This window comes from Taudactylus pleione, unplaced genomic scaffold (assembly GCF_031769625.1).
Source record: "Taudactylus pleione unplaced genomic scaffold, aTauple2 ptg000502l, whole genome shotgun sequence".
Lineage (NCBI taxonomy): Eukaryota > Metazoa > Chordata > Amphibia > Anura > Myobatrachidae > Taudactylus > Taudactylus pleione.
The window spans coordinates 6,298,322-6,321,695 of record NW_028284904.1 but is presented as its reverse complement, the minus strand read 5'-3'; the positions used below and the strand labels follow the sequence as shown (position 1 = coordinate 6,321,695).

Sequence of the window (23,374 nt, the reverse complement as noted above, 5' to 3'; positions counted from 1 at the left end):
CTGTCTCTCCAGCTACAGTGTGTCTCTCCAGCACATTTCTGTCTCTCCAGCTCTCTAGCCCCAGCATGTCTATCTATTCCACTTGTTATAGCCCCTGAATATCTCTTCAGCCTCCTTCTGTCTCTTTAACCCTAGTGTGTCTTTCCAGTACCTTTCTGAATCTATAACCAATATGCTTACATTAACAAATGTTGACATGTTCAAAATGTTGACACAGTTTTTTGCATATTTCAGCCTAACCCTAAAAATAACACATTAATGTATTGTCGACATTCTAGTGTTGACATATTACATGTCGACATTATGAACATGTTGACATTTTAACCATTTTTGAATGTCAACATTTTTCTTGTAGACCTTATGTCCATCTCAACATTCTTACCAGATACCAATTTCATGATATGTATGGCTTGGCATATAGGCAGAATTACACTCTTTGTATGGTGCATATAGGCAAAATGACACTATTTGTATGGTACATATAGGCAGAATTACACTATTTGTATGGTACATATAGGCAGAATTACACTATTTGTATGGTACATATCGGCAGAATAACACTATTTGTATGGTACATACTGTATAGGTGGAATTACACTATTTGTATTGTTCATATAGGCAGAATTACACTGTGTATGGTGCATAAAGGCGGAAAAATAATATTTATATGTTGCATATAGGCGGAATTACACTGTGTGTGGTGCATATAGGCGGAATTACGCTATTTGTATGGTGCATATAGGTGGAATTACACTTTTTGTATGGTGCATATAGGTAAAATTACACTATTTGTATGGTGCATATAGGCAGAATTACACTATTTGTATGGTGCATGTAGGTGGAATTACACTATTTGTATGGTGCATATAGGTGGGATTACACTATTTGTATGTTGCAAATAGGCGGAATTACACTGTATGGTGCATATAGGTGGAATTACACTATTTGAATGGTGCATATAGGCGGAATTACACTATTTGTACGTTGCATATAGGGGGAATTACACTATTTGAATGGTGCATATAGGTGGAATTACACTATTTTTGTGGAGCATATAGGCTGAATTACACTGTATGGAGCATATAGTTGGAATTACACTATTTGTATAGTGCATATAGGCGGAATTACACTATGTATGGTGCATAGAGGTGGAATTACTCTATTTGTATGGTGCATATAGGCGGAATTACACTATTTGTATGATGCATTTAGGTGGAATTACACTATTTGTATGGTGCATATAGGTGGAATTACACTATTTGTACGATGCATATAGGCGGAATTACACTATTTGTATGGTGCATATAGACGGAATTACACTATTTGTACGCTGCATATAGGTGGAATTACACTATTTGAATGGTGCATATAGGCGGAATTACACTATTTGTATGGAGCATATAGGCAGAATTACACTGTATGGAGCATATCATTGGAATTACACTATTTGAATAGTGCATATAGGCGGAATTACACTATGTATGGTGCATATAGGTGGAATTACTCTATGTGTATGGTGCATATAGTTGGAATTACACTATTTGTATGATGCATATAGGCGAAATTACACTATTTGTATGGTGCACATAGGTGGAATTACACTATTTGTACGATGCATATAGGCGGAATTACACTATTTGTATGGTGCATATAGGTGGAATTACACTATTTGTATGGTGCATATAGGTGGAGTTACACTATTTGAATGGTGCATATAGGCAAAATTACATTATTTGTAGGGTGCATATAGGCAGAATTACATTCTGTGTATAGTGCTTATAGGCAGAATAACACTATTTGTATGGTACATATAGGCAGAACTACACTATTTGGATGGTTCATATAGGCGGAATGACACTATTTGTACGTTGCATATAGGCGGAATTACACTATTTGAATGGTGCATATAGGCGGAATTACACTATTTGAATGGTGCATATAGGCGGAATTACACTATTTGTATGGAGCATATAGGCAAAATTACACTGTATGGAGCATATAATTGGAATTACACTATTTGAATAGTGCATATAAGCGGAATTACACTATGTATGGTGCATATAGGTGGAATTACTCTATTTGTATGGTGCATATAGGTGGAATTACATTAGTTGTATGATGCATTTATTTAGGTGGTATTACACTATGTGTATGGTGCATATAGGTGGAATTACACTATTTGTATGATGCATATAGGCGGAATTACACTATTTGTATGGTGCACATAGGTGGAATTACACTCTTTCTACGATGCATAGGTGGAATTACACTATTTGTATGGTGCATATAGGTTGAATTACACTATTTGTATTGTGCATATAGGTTGAATTATACTATTTGTATGGTGCATACAGGCAGAATTACACTATTTGTATGGTGCATGTAGGTGGAATTACACTATTTGTATGGTGCATATAGGGGGGATTACACTATTTGTATGTTGCATATAGGCGCAACTACACTGTATGGTGCATATAGGTAGAATTACACTTTTTGTATGGTGCATATAGGTGGAATTACACTATTTTACGTTGCATATAGGGGGAATTACACTATTTGAATTGTGCAAATAGGAGGAATTACACTATTTGTAAGGAGCATATAGGCAGAGTTTCACTGTATATAGCATATAGTTGGAATTACACTATTTGTATAGTGCATATAGGCGGAATTACACTATATATGGTGCATATAGGTGGAATGACACTATTTGTATGGTGCATATAGGTGGAATTACACTATTTGTATGGAGCATATAGGAGAGATTACACTATTTATATGGTGCATATAGGTGGAATTACACTATGTGTATGGTGCATATAAGTGGAATTACACTATTTGTACAGTGCATATAGGCGGAATTACACAATTTGTATGGTGCATATAGGTGGAATTACACTATTTGTATGGTGCATATAGGCGGAATTACACTATGTGTATGGTGCATATAGGTGGAATTACACTATTTGTATGATGCATATTGGCGGAATTACACTATGTGTATGGTGCATATAGGCAGGATTACGCTATTTGTATGGTGCATATAGGTGGAATGTGTATGGCGAATGTAGGTGGATTGTGTATGGTGCATACAGGTGGAATGTGTATGGTGCATATAGGTGGAATGTGTATGGTGCATATAGGCGAATTACACTATTTGTATGGTGCATATAGGCAGAATTACACTATTTGTATGGTACATATAGGCAGAGTTACACTATTTTTTGGTACATATAGGCGGAATTACACAATTTGTAGGGTGCTTATATAGGCTGAATTATACTCTGTGTATATGTGTATGGTGCATATAGGTGGAATGTGTATGGTGCAAATAGGCGGAATTACACTATTTGTATGGTACATATAGGCAGAATTACACTATTTGTATGGTAAATATAGGCAGAATTGCACTATTTGTATGGTACATATTGGCGGAATTACACTAGGTGTATGGTGCATATAGGCGGGATTACGCTATTTGTATGGTGCATATAGGTGGAATGTGTATGGTGCATATAGGTGGAATGTGTATGGTGCATATAGGTGGAGGTACACTATGTGTATGGAGCATATAGGTGGAATTACACTATTTGTATGGTGGATATAGGTGGAATTACAATATTTGTATGGTGCATATAGGCGAAATATCATTATTTATATGGTGCATATATATGGATTTACACTATTTGTATGGTGCATATAGTTGGAATTACGCTACTTGTACGGTGCATATAGGTGGAATTATACTATTTGTACGGTGCATATAGGTGGAATTACACTAGTTGTATGGTGCATATAGGTGGAATTACACTGTCTATGGTGCATATAGGTGGAATTACGCTATTTGTATGGTGCATATAGGTGGAATGTGTATGGTGCATATAGGTGAAATTACAATATTTGTATGGTGTATATAGGCGGAATTACACTATTTGTATGGTGCATATAGGTGGAATTACACTGTGTATGGTGCATATAGGTAGAATTTCACTATTTATATGGTGCATATAGGCGGAATAACACTGTGTATGGTGCATATAGGTGGAATTACACTATTTGTACTGTGCATATAGGCTTAATTACACTATTTGTATGGTGCATATAGTTGGAATTACACTATTTGTATGGTGCATATAGGCGGAATTATACTATTTGTATGGTGAATATAGGCAGAAATACACTATTTGTATGGTGCATATAGGCGGAATTACATTATGTGTATGGTGCATATAGGTGGAATTACACTATTTGTACGATGCATATTTGTGGAATTACTCAATTTTATGGTGCATATAGGTGGAATTACACTATTTGTATGGTGCATATAGGTGGAATTACAATATTTGTATGGTGCATATAGGTGGAATTACACTATTTGTATAGTGCATATAGGTGGAATTACACTATTTGTATGGTGCATATAGGTGGAATTACAATATTTGTACGGTGCATATAGGCGAAATTATACTATTTGTATAGTGCATATAGGTGGAATTACACTATTTGTATGGTGCATATAGTCGGAATTACACTATTTCTATGGTGCATATAGGCGAATTACACTATTTCTATGGTGCATATAGGCGAATTACACTATTTGTATGGTGCATATAGGTGGAATTACACTATTTGTACGATGCATATTTGTGGAATTACTCAATTTTATGGTGCATATAGGTGGAATTACACTATTTGTATGGTGCATATAGGTGGAATTACAATATTTGTATGGTGCATATAGGTGGAATTACACTATTTGTACAGTGCATTTAGGTGGAATTACACTATTGGTATGGTACATATAGGCTGCATTACACTATTGGTATGGTGCATATTAGGGGTGAGCGGGTTCGGATTTCTGAAATCCAAACCCCCCCGAGCCCCCCGATCCAAGGCCGATCCAAGTCAGGATCGACTTTTCCCGCCTGACTCGGATCTGAAATCGAGGCAAAATGTCATCATCCCTCCTTCCGGGTCTCGCAGTTTTGGACGCTATATAAGGAACCCGCGTCGGCTCCATTTTCTCACTCGGTGTGGACAATGAAGAGGGACGGTGGGAGTTAGGGCTGGCTGGGCTGTAAAGTGTTGTGTAGTTTAGTGCAGTGTAGTGTTGTCCAGTGCTGCTGTTGTCCATAGGGGCTGTGTCCACTCCTCCAAAGTCCATAGGGGCTGGCTGTGTTGAGCTGTGCTGCTGTTGTCCATAGGATCTGTTTCCACTCCTCCCAAGTCCATAGGGGCTGGCTGTGTTGTGCTTTGCTGCTGTTGTCCATAGGGGCTGTGTCCACTCCACCGAAGTCCATAGGGGCTGGCTGGACTGTGTTGTGCAGTCAGTTGTCCATAGGGGCTTTGTCCACTTCAAAGTCATGTGCAGTGTCCCAGTCCTAAAGGGGTGCTGTAGTATTGTCCAGGGGGTGCTCTGTCCATCAGGGGTGCTCCCCCCCAAGTGCAAAAAAATATATATTTTTTCTGTGTTTGTGAATTGTGTGCGCAGTAGCCGCACTTGCATCAACAAATTAGCGCCAAGCATGCGCCTGTGTCAAAAGTAAAGGGCCGGCTGGCTCGTCCGTTGAAGGGTGCTCTAACCCCCAAAGTGCACTCCAAATAATATTTTTTTTTTCTGTGTTTGTGAATTGTGTGCACTGTGGATGTACGTGCATCAACAAAGGAGCAGCACCAAGCGTGCGCCTGTGTCATAAGTAAAGGGCCAGCTGGCTTGTCCATTAAAGGGTGGTGTAACTCCCAAAGTGCACTCCAACAAAAATAAAATAATCTTTTTTCTGTGTTTGTGTGTGAAATGTATGCTCAGTAGCCGCACCTGCTTCCTCAAAGCAGCAGCGACAAGCGTGCATCTGTCTGTTAAAGGATGGTGTAACCCTCAAAGTGCGCTCCACAAAAAATAAAAAATTCTTCTTTTTTCTGTCTTTGTGAATTGTGTGCACTGTAGCTGCACGGCGATCAACAAAGGAGCAGCACCAAGCGTGCACCTGTGTCCCATAAGTCTGTAAAAGGGTGGTGTAACCCCCAAAGTGCTCCAAAAAATAAAAAAACATTTTTTTTCTGTGTTTGTGACTTGTGTGCGATGTAGCTGCACGTGCATCAACACAGTAGCAGCGCCAAGCGTGTGCCTGTGTCATAAATCAAGGGCCGGTTTGGACATCTGGTCTCGACTGAAGGACGTGCCAACAATTTCTGACAAGTCTACTGTCACTGCATATGATACTGTCCTCAAAGCATCAGCGACAAGCATGCGTCTGTCTGTTAAAGGTGGTGTAACGCCCAAAGTGCGCTCCACAAAAAAATAAAAATTATTTTGGTTTCTGTCTTTGTGAATTGTGTGGTCTGTAGCCGCACCTGCATCCTCAAAGCAGCAGCGACAAGCGTGCTTCTGTCTGTTAAAGGGTGGTGTAACCCCCAAAGTGCGCTACAAAAAAAAATAATCTTCTTTTTTTCTGTTTGTGTGTGAAATGTATGCACAGTAGCCATACCTGCATCCTCAAAGCAGCAGCGCCAAGCGTGCATCTGTCTGTTAAAGGGTGGTGTAACCCCCAACGTGCGCTCCACAAAAAATAAAAAATTCTTTTTTTTCTGTCTTTGTGAATTGTGTGGGCTGTAGCCGCACCTGCATCCTCAAAGCAGCAGCACCAAGCGTGCATCTGTCTGTTAAAGGGTGGTGTAACCCCCAACGTGCGCTCCACAAAAAATAAAAAATTCTTTTTTTTCTGTCTTTGTGAATTGTGTGGGCTGTAGCCGCACCTGCATCCTCAAAGCAGCAGCGCCAAGCGTGTATCTGTCTGTTAAAGCGTGGAGTAACCCCCAATGTGCGCTCCACAAAAATAAAAAATTCTTCTTTTTTTTCTTTGTGAATTGTGTGCACTGTACGTGCATCAACAAAGGAGCAGCGCCAAGCGTGCGCCTGTGTCCCATAAGTCTGTTAAAGGTTGGTGTTACCCCCAAAGTGCGCTCCACAAAAAATAAACAATTTTTTTTTCTGTGTTTGTGTGCGAAATGTATGCGCAGTAGGGGTGAGCGGGTTTGGATTTCTGAAATCCGAACCCCCCCGAGCCCCCCCGATCCGAGTCCGATCCGAGTCAGGCTCGACTTTTCCCGCCTGACTCGGATTCTGAAATCGAGGCAAAACGTCATCTTCCCGCCTTCCGAGTCTCGCGGGTTTTGGATCCTATATAAGGTACCCGCGTCGGCGCCATTTTCTCACTCGGCTGTGGACAGTGAAGAGGGAGGGTGGGAGTTAGGGCTGTGTAGTGTAGTGTAGTGTAGTGCTGCTGTTGTCCACTACTTCAAAGTCCATAGGGGCTGGCTGTGTTGTGCTGTGCTGCTGTTGTTAATAGGGGCTGTGTCCACTACTTCAAAGTCCATAGGGGCTGGCTGGACTGTGTTGTGCAGTCAGTTTTCCATAGGGGCTGTGTCCACTCCAAAGTCCTGTGCAGTGTCCCAGTCCTAAAGGAGTGCTGTAGTGTTGTCCAGGGGGTGCTCTGTCGATCAGGGGTGCTCCCCCCAAGTGCTAAAAAAATAATATATTTTCTGTGTTTGTGAATTGTGTGCGCAGTAGCCGCACGTGCATCAACAAAGTAGTGCCAAGCGTGCGCCTGTGTCATAAGTAAAGGGCCGGCTGGCTTGACCGTTAAAGGGTGCTGTAACCCCCGAAAGTACACTCCAGTCCAAACCAAAAAAAAATTATTTTCTGTGTTTGTGAATTGTGTGCGCAGTAGCCGCACGTGCATCAACAAAGTAGTGCCAAGCGTGCACCTGTGTCATAAGTAAAGGGCCGGCTGGCTTGACCGTTAAGGGTGCTGTAACCCCCGAAAGAACACTCCAGTCCAAACCAAAAAAAAAATTATTTTCTGTGTTTGTGAATTGTGTGCGCAGTAGCCGCACGTGCATCAACAAAGTAGTGCCAAGCGTGCGCCTGTGTCATAAGTAAAGGGCCGGCTGGCTTGACCGTTAAAGGGTGCTGTAAACCCCAAAGTACACTCCAGTCCAAACCAAAAAAAAAATGATTTTCTGTGTTTGTGAATTGTGTGCGCAGTAGCCGCACGTGCATCAACAAAGTAGTGCCAAGCGTGCGCCTGTGTCATAAGTAAAGGGCCGGCTGGCTTGACCGTTAAAGGGTGCTGTAACCCCCGAAAGTACACTCCAGTCCAAACCAAAAAAAAATTATTTTCTGTGTTTGTGAATTGTGTGCGCAGTAGCCGCACGTGCATCAACAAAGTAGTGCCAAGCGTGCGCCTGTGTCATAAGTAAAGGGCCGGCTGGCTTGACCGTTAAAGGGTGCTGTAACCCCCGAAAGTACACTCCAGTCCAAACCAAAAAAAAATTATTTTCTGTGTTTGTGAATTGTGTGCGCAGTAGCCGCACGTGCATCAACAAAGTAGTGCCAAGCGTGCGCCTGTGTCATAAGTAAAGGGCCGGCTGGCTTGACCGTTAAAGGGTGCTGTAACCCCCGAAAGTACACTCCAGTCCAAACCAAAAAAAAATTATTTTCTGTGTTTGTGAATTGTGTGCGCAGTAGCCGCACGTGCATCAACAAAGTAGTGCCAAGCGTGCGCCTGTGTCATAAGTAAAGGGCCGGCTGGCTTGACCGTTAAAGGGTGCTGTAACCCCCGAAAGTACACTCCAGTCCAAACCAAAAAAAAATTATTTTCTGTGTTTGTGAATTGTGTGCGCAGTAGCCGCATGTGCATCAACAAAGTAGTGCCAAGCGTGCGCCTGTGTCATAAGTAAAGGGCCGGCTGGCTTGACCGTTAAAGGGTGCTGTAACCCCCGAAAGTACACTCCAGTCCAAACCAAAAAAAAATTATTTTCTGTGTTTGTGAATTGTGTGCGCAGTAGCCGCACGTGCATCAACAAAGTAGTGCCAAGCGTGCGCCTGTGTCATAAGAAAAGGGCCGGCTGGCTTGACCGTTAAAGGGTGCTGTAACCCCCAAAGTACACTCCAGTCCAAACCAAAAAAAAAATTATTTTCTGTGTTTGTGAATTGTGTGCGCAGTAGCCGCACGTGCATCAACAAAGTAGTGCCAAGCGTGCGCCTGTGTCATAAGTAAAGGGCCGGCTGGCTTGACCGTTAAAGGGTGCTGTAACCCCCGAAAGTACACTCCAGTCCAAACCAAAAAAAAATTATTTTCTGTGTTTGTGAATTGTGTGCGCAGTAGCCGCACGTGCATCAACAAAGTAGTGCCAAGCGTGCGCCTGTGTCATAAGTAAAGGGCCGGCTGGATTGACCGTTAAAGGGTGCTGTAACCCCCGAAAGTACACTCCAGTCCAAACCAAAAAAAAATTATTTTCTGTGTTTGTGAATTGTGTGCGCAGTAGCCGCACGTGCATCAACAAAGTAGTGCCAAGAGTGCGCCTGTGTCATAAGTAAAGGGCCAGCTGGCTTGACCGTTAAAGGGTGCTGTAACCCACAAAGTACACTCCAGTCCAAACCAAAAAAAATATTATTTTCTGTGTTTAGCCGCACGTATATATCAAATCGATATAACATAAATGGGGGACCAAACTTTCTCCGATAAAAATAAAATAGAGAAAGATCAAGAACCACTTCCTCCTAGTGCTGAAGCTGCTGCCACTAGTCATGACATAGACGATAACATGCCATCAACGTCGTCTGCCAAGGCCGATGCCCAATGTCATAGTAGAGGGCACATACAATCCCAAATGGCAAAGTTCAGGAAAATGACCTTGAAAAAGACATTTAAATCAGCTGAAGAGAAACGTAAACTTGCCAATATGCCATTTACGAAACGGAGTGGCAAGGAACGGCTAAGGTCGATCCCTAGTATGTTCATGACTAGTGGTTCAGCTTCACATGACGATGGAAGCCCTCCTCCCACTAAAAAAATCAAAAGAGTTAAGCTGGCAAAAGCACAGCGAAGAACTGTGCTTTCTAAGAAGATATCACAAATCCCCAAGGAGAGTCCAAGTGTGGTGGTGGTTGCGATGCCTGACCTTCCCAGCACTGGACGGGAAGAGGTGGCTCTTTCCACCATTTGCACGCCCCCTGCAAGTGCTGAAAGGAGCACCCACAGTCCACTTGCTGATATGCAAATTGAAGATGTCACTGTTGAAGTACAACAGGATGAGGATACTGGTGTAGCTGGCGCTGAGGAGGAAGTTGGCGAGGAGGATTCTGATGGTGATGTGGTTTGTTTAAATCAGGTTCCGGGGGAGACAGTTGTTGTCCGTGGGATGAAAAAGCCCATCACGGTCATGCCTGGGCAGAAGACCAAACATTCCACCTCTTTGGTCTGGCAATATTTCTATCCAAATCCGGACAACAACTGTCTTGCCATATGTACCATATGTAAAGGTGAAATAAGTAGGGGTAGGGACGTCAACCACCTGGGAACATCCTCCCTTATACGGCACCTGCAGCGCGTTCATAAAAAGTTACTGTCAAGTTCAGAAACTTTGGCTAAGACCGTAAGCAGTCCAGGGACACCTAAATCCCGTTGTCCTGTTGTATCCAAGCGCCTGCAAACCACACCGTCAACTCCCTCCTCGTCAATTTCCTCCTTAGACAGGATCGGAAGTAGTCCTGCAGGCCATGTCACTGGCATGACTGACTCTCCTATCCGGGATTCCTCTGGAGGATCCTGCATTGCTACGCCTACTGCTGCCGCTGCTGCTGTTGCTGGGAGTCGTTCATCATCCCAGAGAGGAAGTAGGAACACCACTACTTTTACTAAACAATTGACCCTCCAACAGTCCTTAGCGAGGAGGATGAAGTACGACAGCAGTCATCCTGAAGCAAAACGTATAACTGAGGCCTTGACTGCTATGTTGGTGTTAGACGTGCGTCCGGTATCCGCCATTAGTGCAGTGGGATTTAGACAATTGATGGAGGTAGTGTGTCCTCGGTTCCAAATCCAGTCTAGATTCCACCTGCATCCTCAAAGCAGCAGCGACAAGCGTGCGTCTGTCTGTTAAAGGGTGGTGTAACTCTCAAAGTGCTCCAAAAAATAAAAAACTATTTTTTTAATGTGTTTGTGACTTGTGTGCGATGTAGCCGCACTTGCATCCTCAAAGCAGCAGCGACAAGCGTGCATCTGTCTGTTAAAGGGTGGTGACACCCTCAAAGTGTGCTACACAAACAATTAAAATATTGTTCTTCTTTTTTCTTTCTTTGTGAATTGTGTGGGCTGTAGCCGCACTTGCATCCTCAAAGCAGCAGCGACAAGCGTGCGTCTGTCTGTTAAAGGGTGGTGACACCCTCAAAGTGTGCTCCACAAACAATAAAAATATTCTTTTTTTTTTCTGTCTTTGTGAATTGTGTGGGCTGTAGCCGCACTTGAATCCTCAAAGCAGCAGCGACAAGCGTGCATCTGTCTGTTAAAGGATTATATCGGTGACAGCATCCAAGTAGGCATGTCAGACAGTCCGTACCTGTACTGGCAGGAAAAAGAAGCAATTTGGAGGCCCCTGTACAAACTGGCTCTATTTTACCTGAGTTGCCCCCCCCCTGCAGTGTGTACTCCGAAAGAGTGTTTAGTGCAGCCGGGAACCTTGTCAGCGAAAGGCGTAGGAGGTTGCTTCCACAAAATGTGGAGAAGATGATGTTCATAAATGAATTATCAACTCTTCCAGGGAGACCAGCCTCCAGAATGTACAGAGGGACCTGTGGTTCCAGCAGGGACGAATTAATACTCTGTGAGGATGAGGATGTACACACTGAAGAGGGTGAGGAATCGGTGGATGAGGAGGATGAGGATGACATCTTGCCTCCGTAGAGCCAGTTTGTGCAGGGACAGATAAATTGCCAGCTTGTTTTGTGGGGGCCCAAACGAACCAATCATTTCAGCCACAGTTGTGTGGCAGACCCTGGCGCTGAAATGATTGGTTTGTTAAAGTGTGCATGTCCTGTTTATACAACATAAGGGTGGGTGGGAGGGCCCAAGGACAATTCCATCTTGCACCTCTTTTTTTTCTTTGCATTATGTACAGTTTGGGGCCTAGTTTTTCAATGCCATCCTGTCTGCCACTGCAGTTTCACGCCTAGATGGGTCACGTGTTTGTGCCGCCCACTCGTGTCGCTTAGCATAGTCATCCAGCTAACTCGGTGCAACCTTTTGGACATAAAAACACTATTGTGAGGTGTGAGGTATTCAGAATAGACTGGAAATGAGTGGAAATTAAGGTTATTGAGGTTAATAATAGCATAGGAGCAGAAAAACCTACAAATTCTGTGATTTTAGCTGTTTTTATGCTTTTTTTCAACAAAATACAGATCCAAAACACAAAACCCAGAACCCAAAACACGGAAGGGTGGTTTTGGCAAAACCAATCCAGATCCAAAACACGAAGAAAGATCCAGATCCAAAACCAAAACACAAAACACGAAAAGTGGCCGGTGCACACCCCTAATGCGCAGTAGCCGCTCATGCATCAACACAGCAGCAGCGCCAAGCGTGTGCTTGTGTCATAAGTCAAGGGCCGCTTTGAACATCTGGTCTGGACTGAAGGACGTGCCAACAATTTCTGACATGTCTACTGTCACTGCATATGATACTGTCACCACTGACAGAATAGTTGAGGATTACATTGGTGACAGCATCCAAGTAGGGATGTCAGGCAGTCCGTACCTGTACTGGCAGGAAAAAGAGGCAATTTGGAGGCCCCTGTACAAACTGGCTCTATTTTACCTGAGTTGCCCCCCCCTGCAGTGTGTACTCCGAAAGAGTGTTTAGTGCAGCCGGGAACCTTGTCAGCGAAAGGCGTAGGAGGTTGCTTCCACAAAATGTGGAGAAGATGATGTTCATAAAAATGAATTATCAACTCTTTCAGGGAGACCAGCCTCCAGAACGTACAGAGGGACCTGTGGTGGTGGATTCCAGTGGAGACAAATTAATACTCTGTGAGGATGAGGATGTACACAACACTGAAGAGGGTGAAGAATCGGTGGATGAGGAGGATGAGGACGACATCTTGCCTCCGTAGAGCCAGTTTGTGCAGGGACAGATTAATTGCCAGCTTGTTTTGTGGGGGCCCAAACGAACCAATCATTTCAGCCACAGTCGTGTGACAGACCCTGGCGCTGAAATGATTGGTTTGTTAAAGTGTGCGTGTTCTGTTTATACAACATAATGGTGGGTGGGAGGGCCCAAGGACAATTCCATCTTGCACCTCTTTTTTTTCTTTGCAGTATGTACTGTTTGGGGACTAGTTTTTCAAACTGCCATCCTGTCTGCCACTGCAGTGTCAATCCTAGATGGGCCACATGTTTGTGCCGCCCACTCGTATCGCTTAGCATAGTCATTCAGCTACCTCTGTGCAACCTTTTGGACATAAAGACACTATTGTGAGGTGTGAGGTGTTCAGAATAGACTGGAAATGAGTGGAAATTAAGGTTATTGAGGCTAATAATAGCATAGGAGCAGAAAAACCTACAAATTCTGTGATTTAGCTGTTTTTATGCTTTTTTTCAAAAAAATACAGATCCAAAACACAAAACCAGAACCCAAAACAATGAAGGTTGGTTTTGGCAAAACCAATCCAGATCCAAAACACGAAGAAAGATCCAGATCCAAAACCTAAACACTAAAAGTGACCGGTGCACACCCCTAGTGCATATAGGCGGAATTACACTATTTGTATGGTGCATATAGGCGGGATTACGCTATTTGTATGGTGCATATAGGTGGGATTACACTATTTGTATGTTGCATTTCTTTTAATCCAATTATTTAGTCTCATTTTGCTGCCAACTCGTAAACTTTGTAAAACCTTAACATATCATAAACAGATGACCCAAAGCAGCACCACACCCCTATATGTTCCCCACCATAACAAACACTGATCTCATCGTTATTATCCTACGCCTTGCATGATGCTGTAACCCATAACGACAAGACATTATACTTATTGTAGTATGAGTTACACTACATCATGGGGTAGTAACACCTGATTGATTTCCCAATGCTTTTATCATTTATTATAATACTGACTTATACAATGTGTGTCATGTTTTCCCTCTGGTCCTCTCTCTCTTTCCCAGGGATCCTGGTTAAAAAATCCTGCTATATGTTGGTAACCAGCCAGCCCATTAATGTCCAGATTGAATATACCCCTTCTAACCAGTATTACAAGCGTGGCCTCGATTTACACTGCTCAGTGAGTAAATACCACACATGTTATACCAGTCTGGTCTTCTATTAAGTTACACATATTGCAAATTACAATTGCAATGAAAGAAAAGTGATAAACTCTTTGTTATATAATTTAATTTATAGGACCCCATTTAACAACATATTTTATTACCAGCAGAATATTTTTTGTAGTATCACAGAGATACTAACGAGTATCCCATTGGTATTCAACATTACTTACCCCTCCGGCTAGGTTCAGCAATGCCCCCCTCCTCGGAGGCACCCTCCGCTCTGTTACTGGCAGCCTACCACTGCCAGAGACATCGAATCTGCACATGATGCTCTCACCTGTCAGGGACCCGGCACTGCCTGGAGGGTTTTGCTGAAGCCAGAAAGGTTGTTGCCGGGTCTCTATTACCGGCAATGGGGACTATATAGCTCTTGCTATCTATAGATGGAGTAAGCGATACAGTGAAAAATAGCGGTAAACTCAGTTTACCACTGTTTTTTAAATATTGAAAGGAGGACATAACCCTTTTTGTGAGCGCTAAAGGGGTTATGTCTCGTTAAATGGGGCCCTTAGTACAGGCTTGCCTACCCTCCCGATTTGGCCTGGAGCCTCCCGATTTTCAGGTGCTGCTCCCGGCCCCCCTGGAAAGGTAGGCAAGCCTCCTGACTTTCCCCAACCCTCCCGACCTCCCCCCAGAATACTTTAGAAATCCCCGCAGTGGGGGGGGGGCGCTGAATTGCGTCTTTGTGGCCCCGCCCCCTGCTTCAAAGTTGCCAAAAATAAAGGCATTGTGAAGAGGGGGCAGGACCACGATGATGCAATCACATGCCCCCGCCCCCGGCCCCACCCCGACGTGTCACAGATGTCCGGACACGCCCCCCGCTGTTAGCCAACAATCAGCTCCCTCCCGGAAGGAGGGGGCTGATTGTCGGCAAGTATGTGTTAGTATGATGTTTATTTTCATAAGGACAATTCAGTTGTATCTAGGGGTGAGCGGGTTCGGATTTCTGAAATCCGAACCCCCACGAGCCCCCCCGATCCGAGGCCGATCCGAGTCAGGCTCAACTTTTCCCGCCTAACTCAGATCTGAAATCGAGGCAAAATGTCATAATCCCGCCTTCCGGGTCTCGCGGGTTTTGGATCCTATATAAGGTACCCACGTCGGCACCATTTTCTCACTCGGCTGTGGACAGTGAAGAGGGAGGGTGGGATTTAGGGCTGGCTGGGCTGTGTAGTGTAGTGTTGTAGTGTAGTGTAGTGCTGTGTAGTGTTGTGCTGTGCTGTGCTGTGCTGTGCTGCGGTGTGCTGCTGTTGCCCATAGGGGCTGTGTCCACTACTTCAAAGTCCATAGGGGCTGGCTGGACTGTGCTGTGCAGTCAGTTGTCCATAGGGGCTGTGTCCACTCCAAAGTCCTGTGCAGTGTCCCAGTCCTAAAGGGGTGCTGTAGTGTTGTCCAGGGGGTGCTCTGGCCGTCAGGGGTGCTACCCCCAAGTGCTCAAAAAAAAAATATTTTTTCTGTGTTTGTGAATTGTGTGCACTGTGGCTGCACATGAATCAACAAAGGAGCAGCGCCAAGCATGCGCCTGTGTCCCATAAGTAAAAGGCCGGCTGGCTTGTCTGTTAAAGGGTGCTGTAACCCCCAAAGGGCACTCCAAACAAAATAAAAAAATATATTTTTTTGTGTTTGTGAATTGTGTGCGCAGTAGCCGCATGTGCATCAACAAAGTAGTGACAAGTGTGTGCCTGTGTCCCATAAATAAAGGGCGGGCTGGATTGACCGCTAAAGGGTGCTGTAAACCCCAAAGGGCACTCCAAACAAAATAAAAAAATATATTTTTTTGTGTTTGTGAATTGTGTGCGCAGTAGCCGCACATGCATCAACAAAGTAGTGCCAAGCATGCGCCTGTGTCCGATAAGTAAAAGGCCGGCTGGCTAGTCCGTTAAAGGGTGCTGTAACCCCCAAAGGGCACTCCAAACAAAATAAAAAAATATATTTTTTTGTGTTTGTGAATTGTGTGCGCAGTAGCCGCACGTGCATCAACAAAGTAGTGCCAAGCGTGTGCCTGTGTCCCATAAATAAAGGGCCAGCTGGATTGACCGCTAAAGGGTGCTGTAACCCCCAAAGGGCACTCCAAACAAAATAAATTTTATTTTTCTGTGTTTGTGAATTGTGTGCACTGTGGCTGCACTGTGCATCAACGAAGGAGCAGCGCCAAGCGTGCGCCTGTGTCCCATAAGTAAAAGGCCTGCTGGTTTTTCCGTTAAAGGGTGCTGTAACCCCCAAAGGGCACTCCAAACAAAATAAAAAAATATTTTCTGTGTTTGTGAATTGTGTGCGCAGTAGCCGCACGTGCATCAACAAAGTAGTGCCAAGCATGCACCTGTGTCCCATAAATAAAGGGCCAGCTGGATTGACCACTAAAGGGTGCTTTAACCCCCAAAGGGCACTCCAAACAAAATAAAAAAATATATTTTTTTGTGTTTGTGAATTGTGTGCGCAGTAGCCGCACGTGCATCAACAAAGTAGTGCCAAGTGTGTGCCTGTGTCCCATAAATAAAGGGCCAGCTGGATTGACCACTAAAGGGTGCTGTAACCCCCAAAGGGCACTCCAAACAAAATAAATTTTATTTTTCTGTGTTTGTGAATTGTGTGCACTGTGGCTGCACTGTGCATCAACGAAGGAGCAGCGCCAAGCGTGCGCCTGTGTCCCATAAGTAAAAGGCCTGCTGGTTTTTCCATTAAAGGGTGCTGTAACCCCCAAAGGGCACTCCAAACAAAATAAAAAAATATATTTTTTTGTGTTTGTGAATTGTGTGCGCAGTAGCCGCATGTGCATCAACAAAGTAGTGACAAGTGTGCGCCTGTGTCCCATAAATAAAGGGCCGGCTGGATTGACCACTAAAGGGTGCTGTAAACCCCAAAGGGCACTCCAAACAAAATAAAAAAATATATTTTTTTGTGTTTGTGAATTGTGTGCGCAGTAGCCGCACATGCATCAACAAAGTAGTGCCAAGCGTGCGCCTGTGTCCCATAAGTAAAAGGCCAGCTGGCTAGTCCGTTAAAGGGTGCTGTAACCCCCAAAGGGCACTCCAAACAAAATAAAAATATATATTTTTTTGTGTTTGTGAATTGTGTGCGCAGTAGTCGCACGTGCATCAACAAAGTAGTGCCAAGCATGCACCTGTGTCCCATAAATAAAGGGCTAGCTGGATTGACCACTAAAGGGTGCTGTAACCCCCAAAGGGCACTCCAAACAAAATAAAAAATTTTTTTCTGTGTTTGTGAATTGAGTGCACTGTGGCTGCACGTGCATCAACGAAGGAGTAGCGTCAAGCGTGCGCCTGTGTCCCATAAGTAAAAGGCCGGCTGGCTTGTCCGTTAAAGGGTGCTGTAACCCCCAAAGGGCACTCCAAATCCAGATCCAAAACCAAAACACAAAACACGAAAAGTGGCCGATGCACACCCCTAGTTGTATCACTGCATGATGTCTTTTCTTTGAGAACAAAGCAATCAGCACATACAGATGAGCTCTCTTACACTTAGGGATAAATTTACTAAGAATCGTGTCTGGTGGAGATTGCAATCTTGGGTGAGTTTAACCATTTTCACCAACTCGGAAATTTACTGAAGGCAAATTCAGGACTTAGGGCCTGATTCAAACCCACTCGCGAGCGGCTGTCCGCTCGCAAGTGGGTCGATGTTCTGGACTGAGCATGCGCACGACGGAGGGAGCTCCGTCGTGCGCATGCGCCAGACGCGACGAGCGAAGGAAAGTCCTTCGCTCGTTGTGTCTGATCAAAGGGGGCGTGCTGTCGATGTTGATTGACAGCACGCCCCCTTTGGTAGGCATGCCGGGGGCGTGCCTCCCTGACAGGGGCGTTCCCACGGGAACGCCTCCCGTCAGAAGCCGGCCCACTGACATCTCTAGTGATGTCAGAGGGAGTGATTTTGGCTCTGATAGAGCCAAAATCACTCCGGAGCTTGCGGTTGAAAACCTCAACCGCAGGCTCCGGCTCGCAGTTTCGATGGTCGCGATGGTCAAGACCATCGCGCCCATCAAACTGCACGCTCGTATAGCCTGTGGGTGGTGAACCACAGCTATACGAGCGTCCAGGAGGACGCTCCATTTTCATGGAGGCCGGCCCTCATTCAGAGCGTAAGCTCTGCTCAGAGCGTACGGTTCTGAATGAGGGCCTTATTTCTCTATTTAGACAGAAAATTTCGGGTGAGAATGCAATCTGTAAAAAAAAATAGTAAAGTGACATGACACACACACCGTAGAAACTACAAGTTTATTATATACCTAACACACTCACACATACAGTACTTACCTTCTGCCAGATGTTCCCGTCCCCTTCTCCATTAGGAATTCAATGGTTTACCTGTAAAAATAAATCCAATACTCACCTACTTCCTGGTGTGGGATATGTCCCCTTCTCCAGTAGGCTCCACGGGTCTTCTTAAAACAAAAAAATGAGTACCACAGACCATATTGGACATATAGAGATGCATCTGTGAACACATACATCTAAACCCGGTCAATGATGGAGACCGCATGGTTTCTGTCAGTAGCCGGGCCCACCAGCCAATCAGAGGCAGCTCTACAGTTAGCTGCCACTGATTGGATGTGACCCTCGTGGCTGTCGATTGACAGCCATGAGGGTCACAGCCAATCAGCGGCCTTAAACTTTAAAAATAAAACATTTTCAATAACACCTGCTGCAGTCCTAAAACACCTGTCCCATCCATACAGTCCCCCAAAATAGCTGTCCCAGTACTTTAGGCAAATTTAACTTTTTCGCCCCAAATTTGACATGACTTGTTTGGGGTGTATTTTCGTACATTTTTAAAATTTATTTTGCCATAATTGTTGTCCTAAGAGTTCTGGATCAAGTCCCCCAATTTTTAGCCCAAAATAGGGATTTTGCACTTCTTTTCTCCTGCCTTTGGGTGGAGAAACTTTTTCGCCTGTTTTAGCCTATGGAGTTTTCGCACATGTGAAAACGTACCGGAATTGAATAGGACGATACTTTGGAAAGTGGTGAAAACATCGCATCGGCAAAACTTTTTCGAGGATCACGGCTTTTCGCCTCTTATTGAATATGGGCCTCAGTGTTGATAGTCACTAGTTTTCTGGTGCAATATTTGTATTGTACACTGCACATAGCACATACGCTACTAATTGTTCCTCTGGACAGTAATACTATATATGGGTGCACAGTGATATGACACATGGATACACAGTGATATGACACATGGATGCACAGTGATATGATACACAGATGCACAGTGATATGATAAACGGATGCATAGTGATATGACACACGGATCACAGTGATATGACACATGGATGCACAGTGATATGACACATGGATGCACAGTAATATGACACATGGATGCACAGTGATATGACACATGGATGCACAGTGATATGATACATGGATGCACAGTAATATGACACATGGATGCACAGTGATATGATATATGGATGCACAGTGATATGACACAGTAAAGTGTTCCCTGTCCCTGATAACGCAGTGTTTTTGTGTTCCAGGCTAGGCTAACAAATGAGAAAGCAGAACCATTGGGTGGAAGAATAATTACTGTAGAGGTCGATGGAAAGTTTATGAAGACCGCAACAACAAATGCCGACGGGAGCGCCAACTGCGGAATAGAAACCTCATCCTACTTTAAACCGAATATTACTATCCGTGTACGTATACTATCCATACCTAAGATAACTTTTATCAACCAATGGAATTTCTGCTGTTTAAACAGTCTAATGTCTCTGGTATCTTTATGTAGCATTACTGTTGGAATTGATGTGTGCAGGTGTTGATATTGCAGAGTTATATAGGCACACACCAGCGGATGACTCACACTATGAACAGCCTAATTACTTAACCAGTGGTGATGGTTTATTGAAAGATAGCAGTTACAGCTGTACTCACTGTTACATGTACACCGGTAATCAGGGCCGTATCTTGGGGGTTCGACCAGTGCGGTTGAACAGGAGCGCCACCCATAGAGGGCGCACACCTCCCCAACATCCCGATTTGAAGTGTCCCACGGGTGGTCAAATCGAGAGGTAGGGCACCCCCACCGCTGCAGCTGTGTAGCGGCATCCATTCAGTGTCGGGAGAGGGCTGGGGGAAGCCCAGCTAGTGATGGAGTACTGGGCTTACCCCCATCCTGACATTACATGGGAAGCGTGCCATGCGGGCACGCCCCCAAATAATGTCATTTTGTAGGTGTGGCCTATGATAATTAGGCCACGCCCCCATTACCGGTCGCTATTACCGCGTCTGGCACAGTGCGCAGCTAACCCTGGAGCCGGCCCTGCTGGTAATGGAGCGAAGCTCGAGCAGAACAGGTTTTTACTGTATACAGCTCCCCAGCCAGTGAGTGTTAGGTGCTTGCAGGTAGTGGTGCAGGATCAGCTTTATGCAGGTATAGACTAGGGTCTCTCACATGGAGCTAAGCAGGAGACTTCTGTTTCCCACCTTGTCATTCTACACAGTACTAATATGGCTGCAGTCACATTGGCAGAAGCACATGAGGTTGGAGGATGGACCTCCCAGCAGACTCTGGGTCCTAGTGCCCAGCATGTATGTATAATAAGCCTTACTTATGGCGTGTACACACGGTATGATAAAAATGCACGATATGAATGATATTAATCATATCATTATCGTTCATATTGTGCATTTTTGGGTCCCTTCCAACCCTCCAATGACCTACGATGCGCGGGCACATATGGACGATAAAAATATAATTCATCACCCGTGCATGTAGGCCAACCTGGTCGATATTGACAAGGTTACTATAGGGACCCGCGATCGTTGGCCGTCGTTGGTGGGTTGGTGGTGTGCTTTATGTTCGATATCGATCATCCAGGACACTGGGAGGGTGCAGGTCGATCAGTCAGTGATATCGTTATCGCTGACTGATCGTACCGTGTGTATGCACCATAAAAGTTAAAGTATATTTTTACCTACAGTACAAGATCACTTTACTAGTTTGCACATGCCTTCTCCAACTCTTACTAAATGCAATGCTTTCATTGGCTTTCGCCTAGGTTTATTGTTCAAATATTTTATATCACCACCAGAATTGTTTATTTTTGCTACACTTGAATGCAATAAAAAATGGGTCTGTGGTTTCAGTTGCATCCAATACACAGCTGTGTTGTAGCGAAGGTCAACAGTCCAATGCTGGTACTTTTATATACTGTAAACATTGGGTCTTATTCAGATATGTTTTGGCTCAAGTTGCATTTTTTTAATGCACACGCATGAATGTTTGAGACCATAGCTGCAATGGACATGGGGTCTTGGGCAATAGGCGGGCAGTCAGCATGCAGTCAAAATACACTAATGGGCATATTCACTTGGGCACGATATTTAGAGAGGTAAAAATCTTGTGCCCAATTTTGGATTACTGCAGGTTTGTGCGCTCCTCCAATACCCGCGATATCCAATAAAAAAAAAGTGGTTGCAGAGTTTTCAGAGCTAGAAAACCTGCGGCGTGTAAAAAAAAAAAAAAAAGAGACACTTACCTGCCCGGGGGTGTTGTGGTCTCCGCAGCTCCCGGTGGCCTCCGCTCCATCTTGTCAATGGGTAGGGGGCTTCTGGGATGCTGGGATAGACTAGAATAGGATCTACAGATTTACTAATGTTGGTTTTAAAAAGATCAAAAACTAACCGCAAATCGACAGGAAAATAGGGTACATTGAGTTTCTCCAGGTGTGATACCTCCCAGTTTCATCAGAAGGCATCATCTGATGAAGCCGGGAGGTTTTACACCCGAAGAAACGCGTCAAAGATACTCAGGACATCGTTGCCAAGTCCTATTACTATATCAACATTAGGAATACACCTGCTAGCTAATCTGCCTGATTGCCGCTGCTAATCTATGGGTCTCCGCTCAACCTCGGATACCTGCCATTGGCGGCTGCTACACCCAGATCTCACCAGCAGTCCAACACTGCCGCAGGGGATAATATAGGGACAAAACCGGCGTGGACATTGAGAGTGCCTAGAGTGATGTAAGTGCTACTGATGGGACATTGCTATTACTAGCGTTTCCAGTTACCGGTTATATAATAACATACAGTAGATACATTCCGGCTTTTCACGGAGCACCAGTGGTCAGTGTAATTTCCTTGCAGAAATATTGGTCATGACCATCATTGGAGTGTTATTAATGAACAACTAAAAAGGACACTGGACTATCCTTTCTAAATTGAAGTATGCCCTTTTATCTACCTCATGACCAATTGCCACTTTGGATCTTAGTGTTGCAATCCACAAACGTTACTGTGTCTCCATATGCAACATATGAGTTTCTGATAACAGAATCTGATTAAAACCTGCGGGACTCTGAGCAATACCTACACGAATAGGTGGATTACCTGATGAACGTTTTAGAGCTATATACTCATATATTGTTGATTCTATGCACCTATGCTGAGAATTATTCTTTAATTTTATTGATTGTATTTTGTGGGAACATAATATTGGTCTTTTAGATGTGCATTGTTTATACATGAAGTTACAAATAAATGTTTTAAATGAGTCATCTAACTAATTCTGGCTAAGCGCTGCACTTTTTCATTTTATTGTTGCATTGTTTAGTGGGGGGCAGATATATGTGGAGGCTATTACATAATTTCTACACACAATACCCCATAATGACAACGTGTAAAAAGCTTTTTTTGAGATTTTTGCAAATTTAATTAAAAAAACAACTAAGAAATCACATGTACAAAATAATTCACAGCCTTTGCCATGAAGCTAAAAATTTCCACTGATCATCCTTGAGATGTTCCTACAGCTTAATTGGAGTCCACCTGTGGTAAAATCAGTTGATTGGACATGAAAGGCATACACCTGTCTATATAAGGTCCCACACTTGACAGTGCATGTCAGAGCACAAACCAAGCATGAAGTCCAAGGAATTGTCTGTAGACCTCCGAGACAGGATTGTCTCGAGGCACAAATCTGGGGAAGGGTACAGAAAAATATCTGCTGCTTTGAAGGTCCCAATGAGCACAGTTGCCTCCATCATCTGTAAATGGAATAAGTTCGGAACCACCAGGACTCTTCCTAGAGTTGGCCGGCCGTCCAAACTGAGTGATTGTGGGAGAAGGGCCCTAGTCAGGGAGGTGACCAAGATTCCTCTGTGGAGAGTGGAGAACCTTCCAGAAGGACAACTATCTTTGCAGCAATCCACCAATCAGACCTGTATGGTAGAATGGCCAGA

General features: G+C 44.1%; 1 protein-coding gene across 1 annotated transcript in view; it reads left to right on the top strand.

Moving 5' to 3' along the window:
- The window catches only part of LOC148501811 (ovostatin-like), a 405,898-nt gene that overhangs the window by 231,163 nt on the left and 151,361 nt on the right, over nt 1-23,374 (top strand). The window contains exons 9-10 of the mRNA XM_088449993.1: nt 14,009-14,124; nt 19,665-19,823. Coding sequence (XP_088306119.1) covers nt 14,009-14,124; nt 19,665-19,823 — 275 coding nt within the window. The remainder of the gene's footprint in view (nt 1-14,008; nt 14,125-19,664; nt 19,824-23,374) is intronic.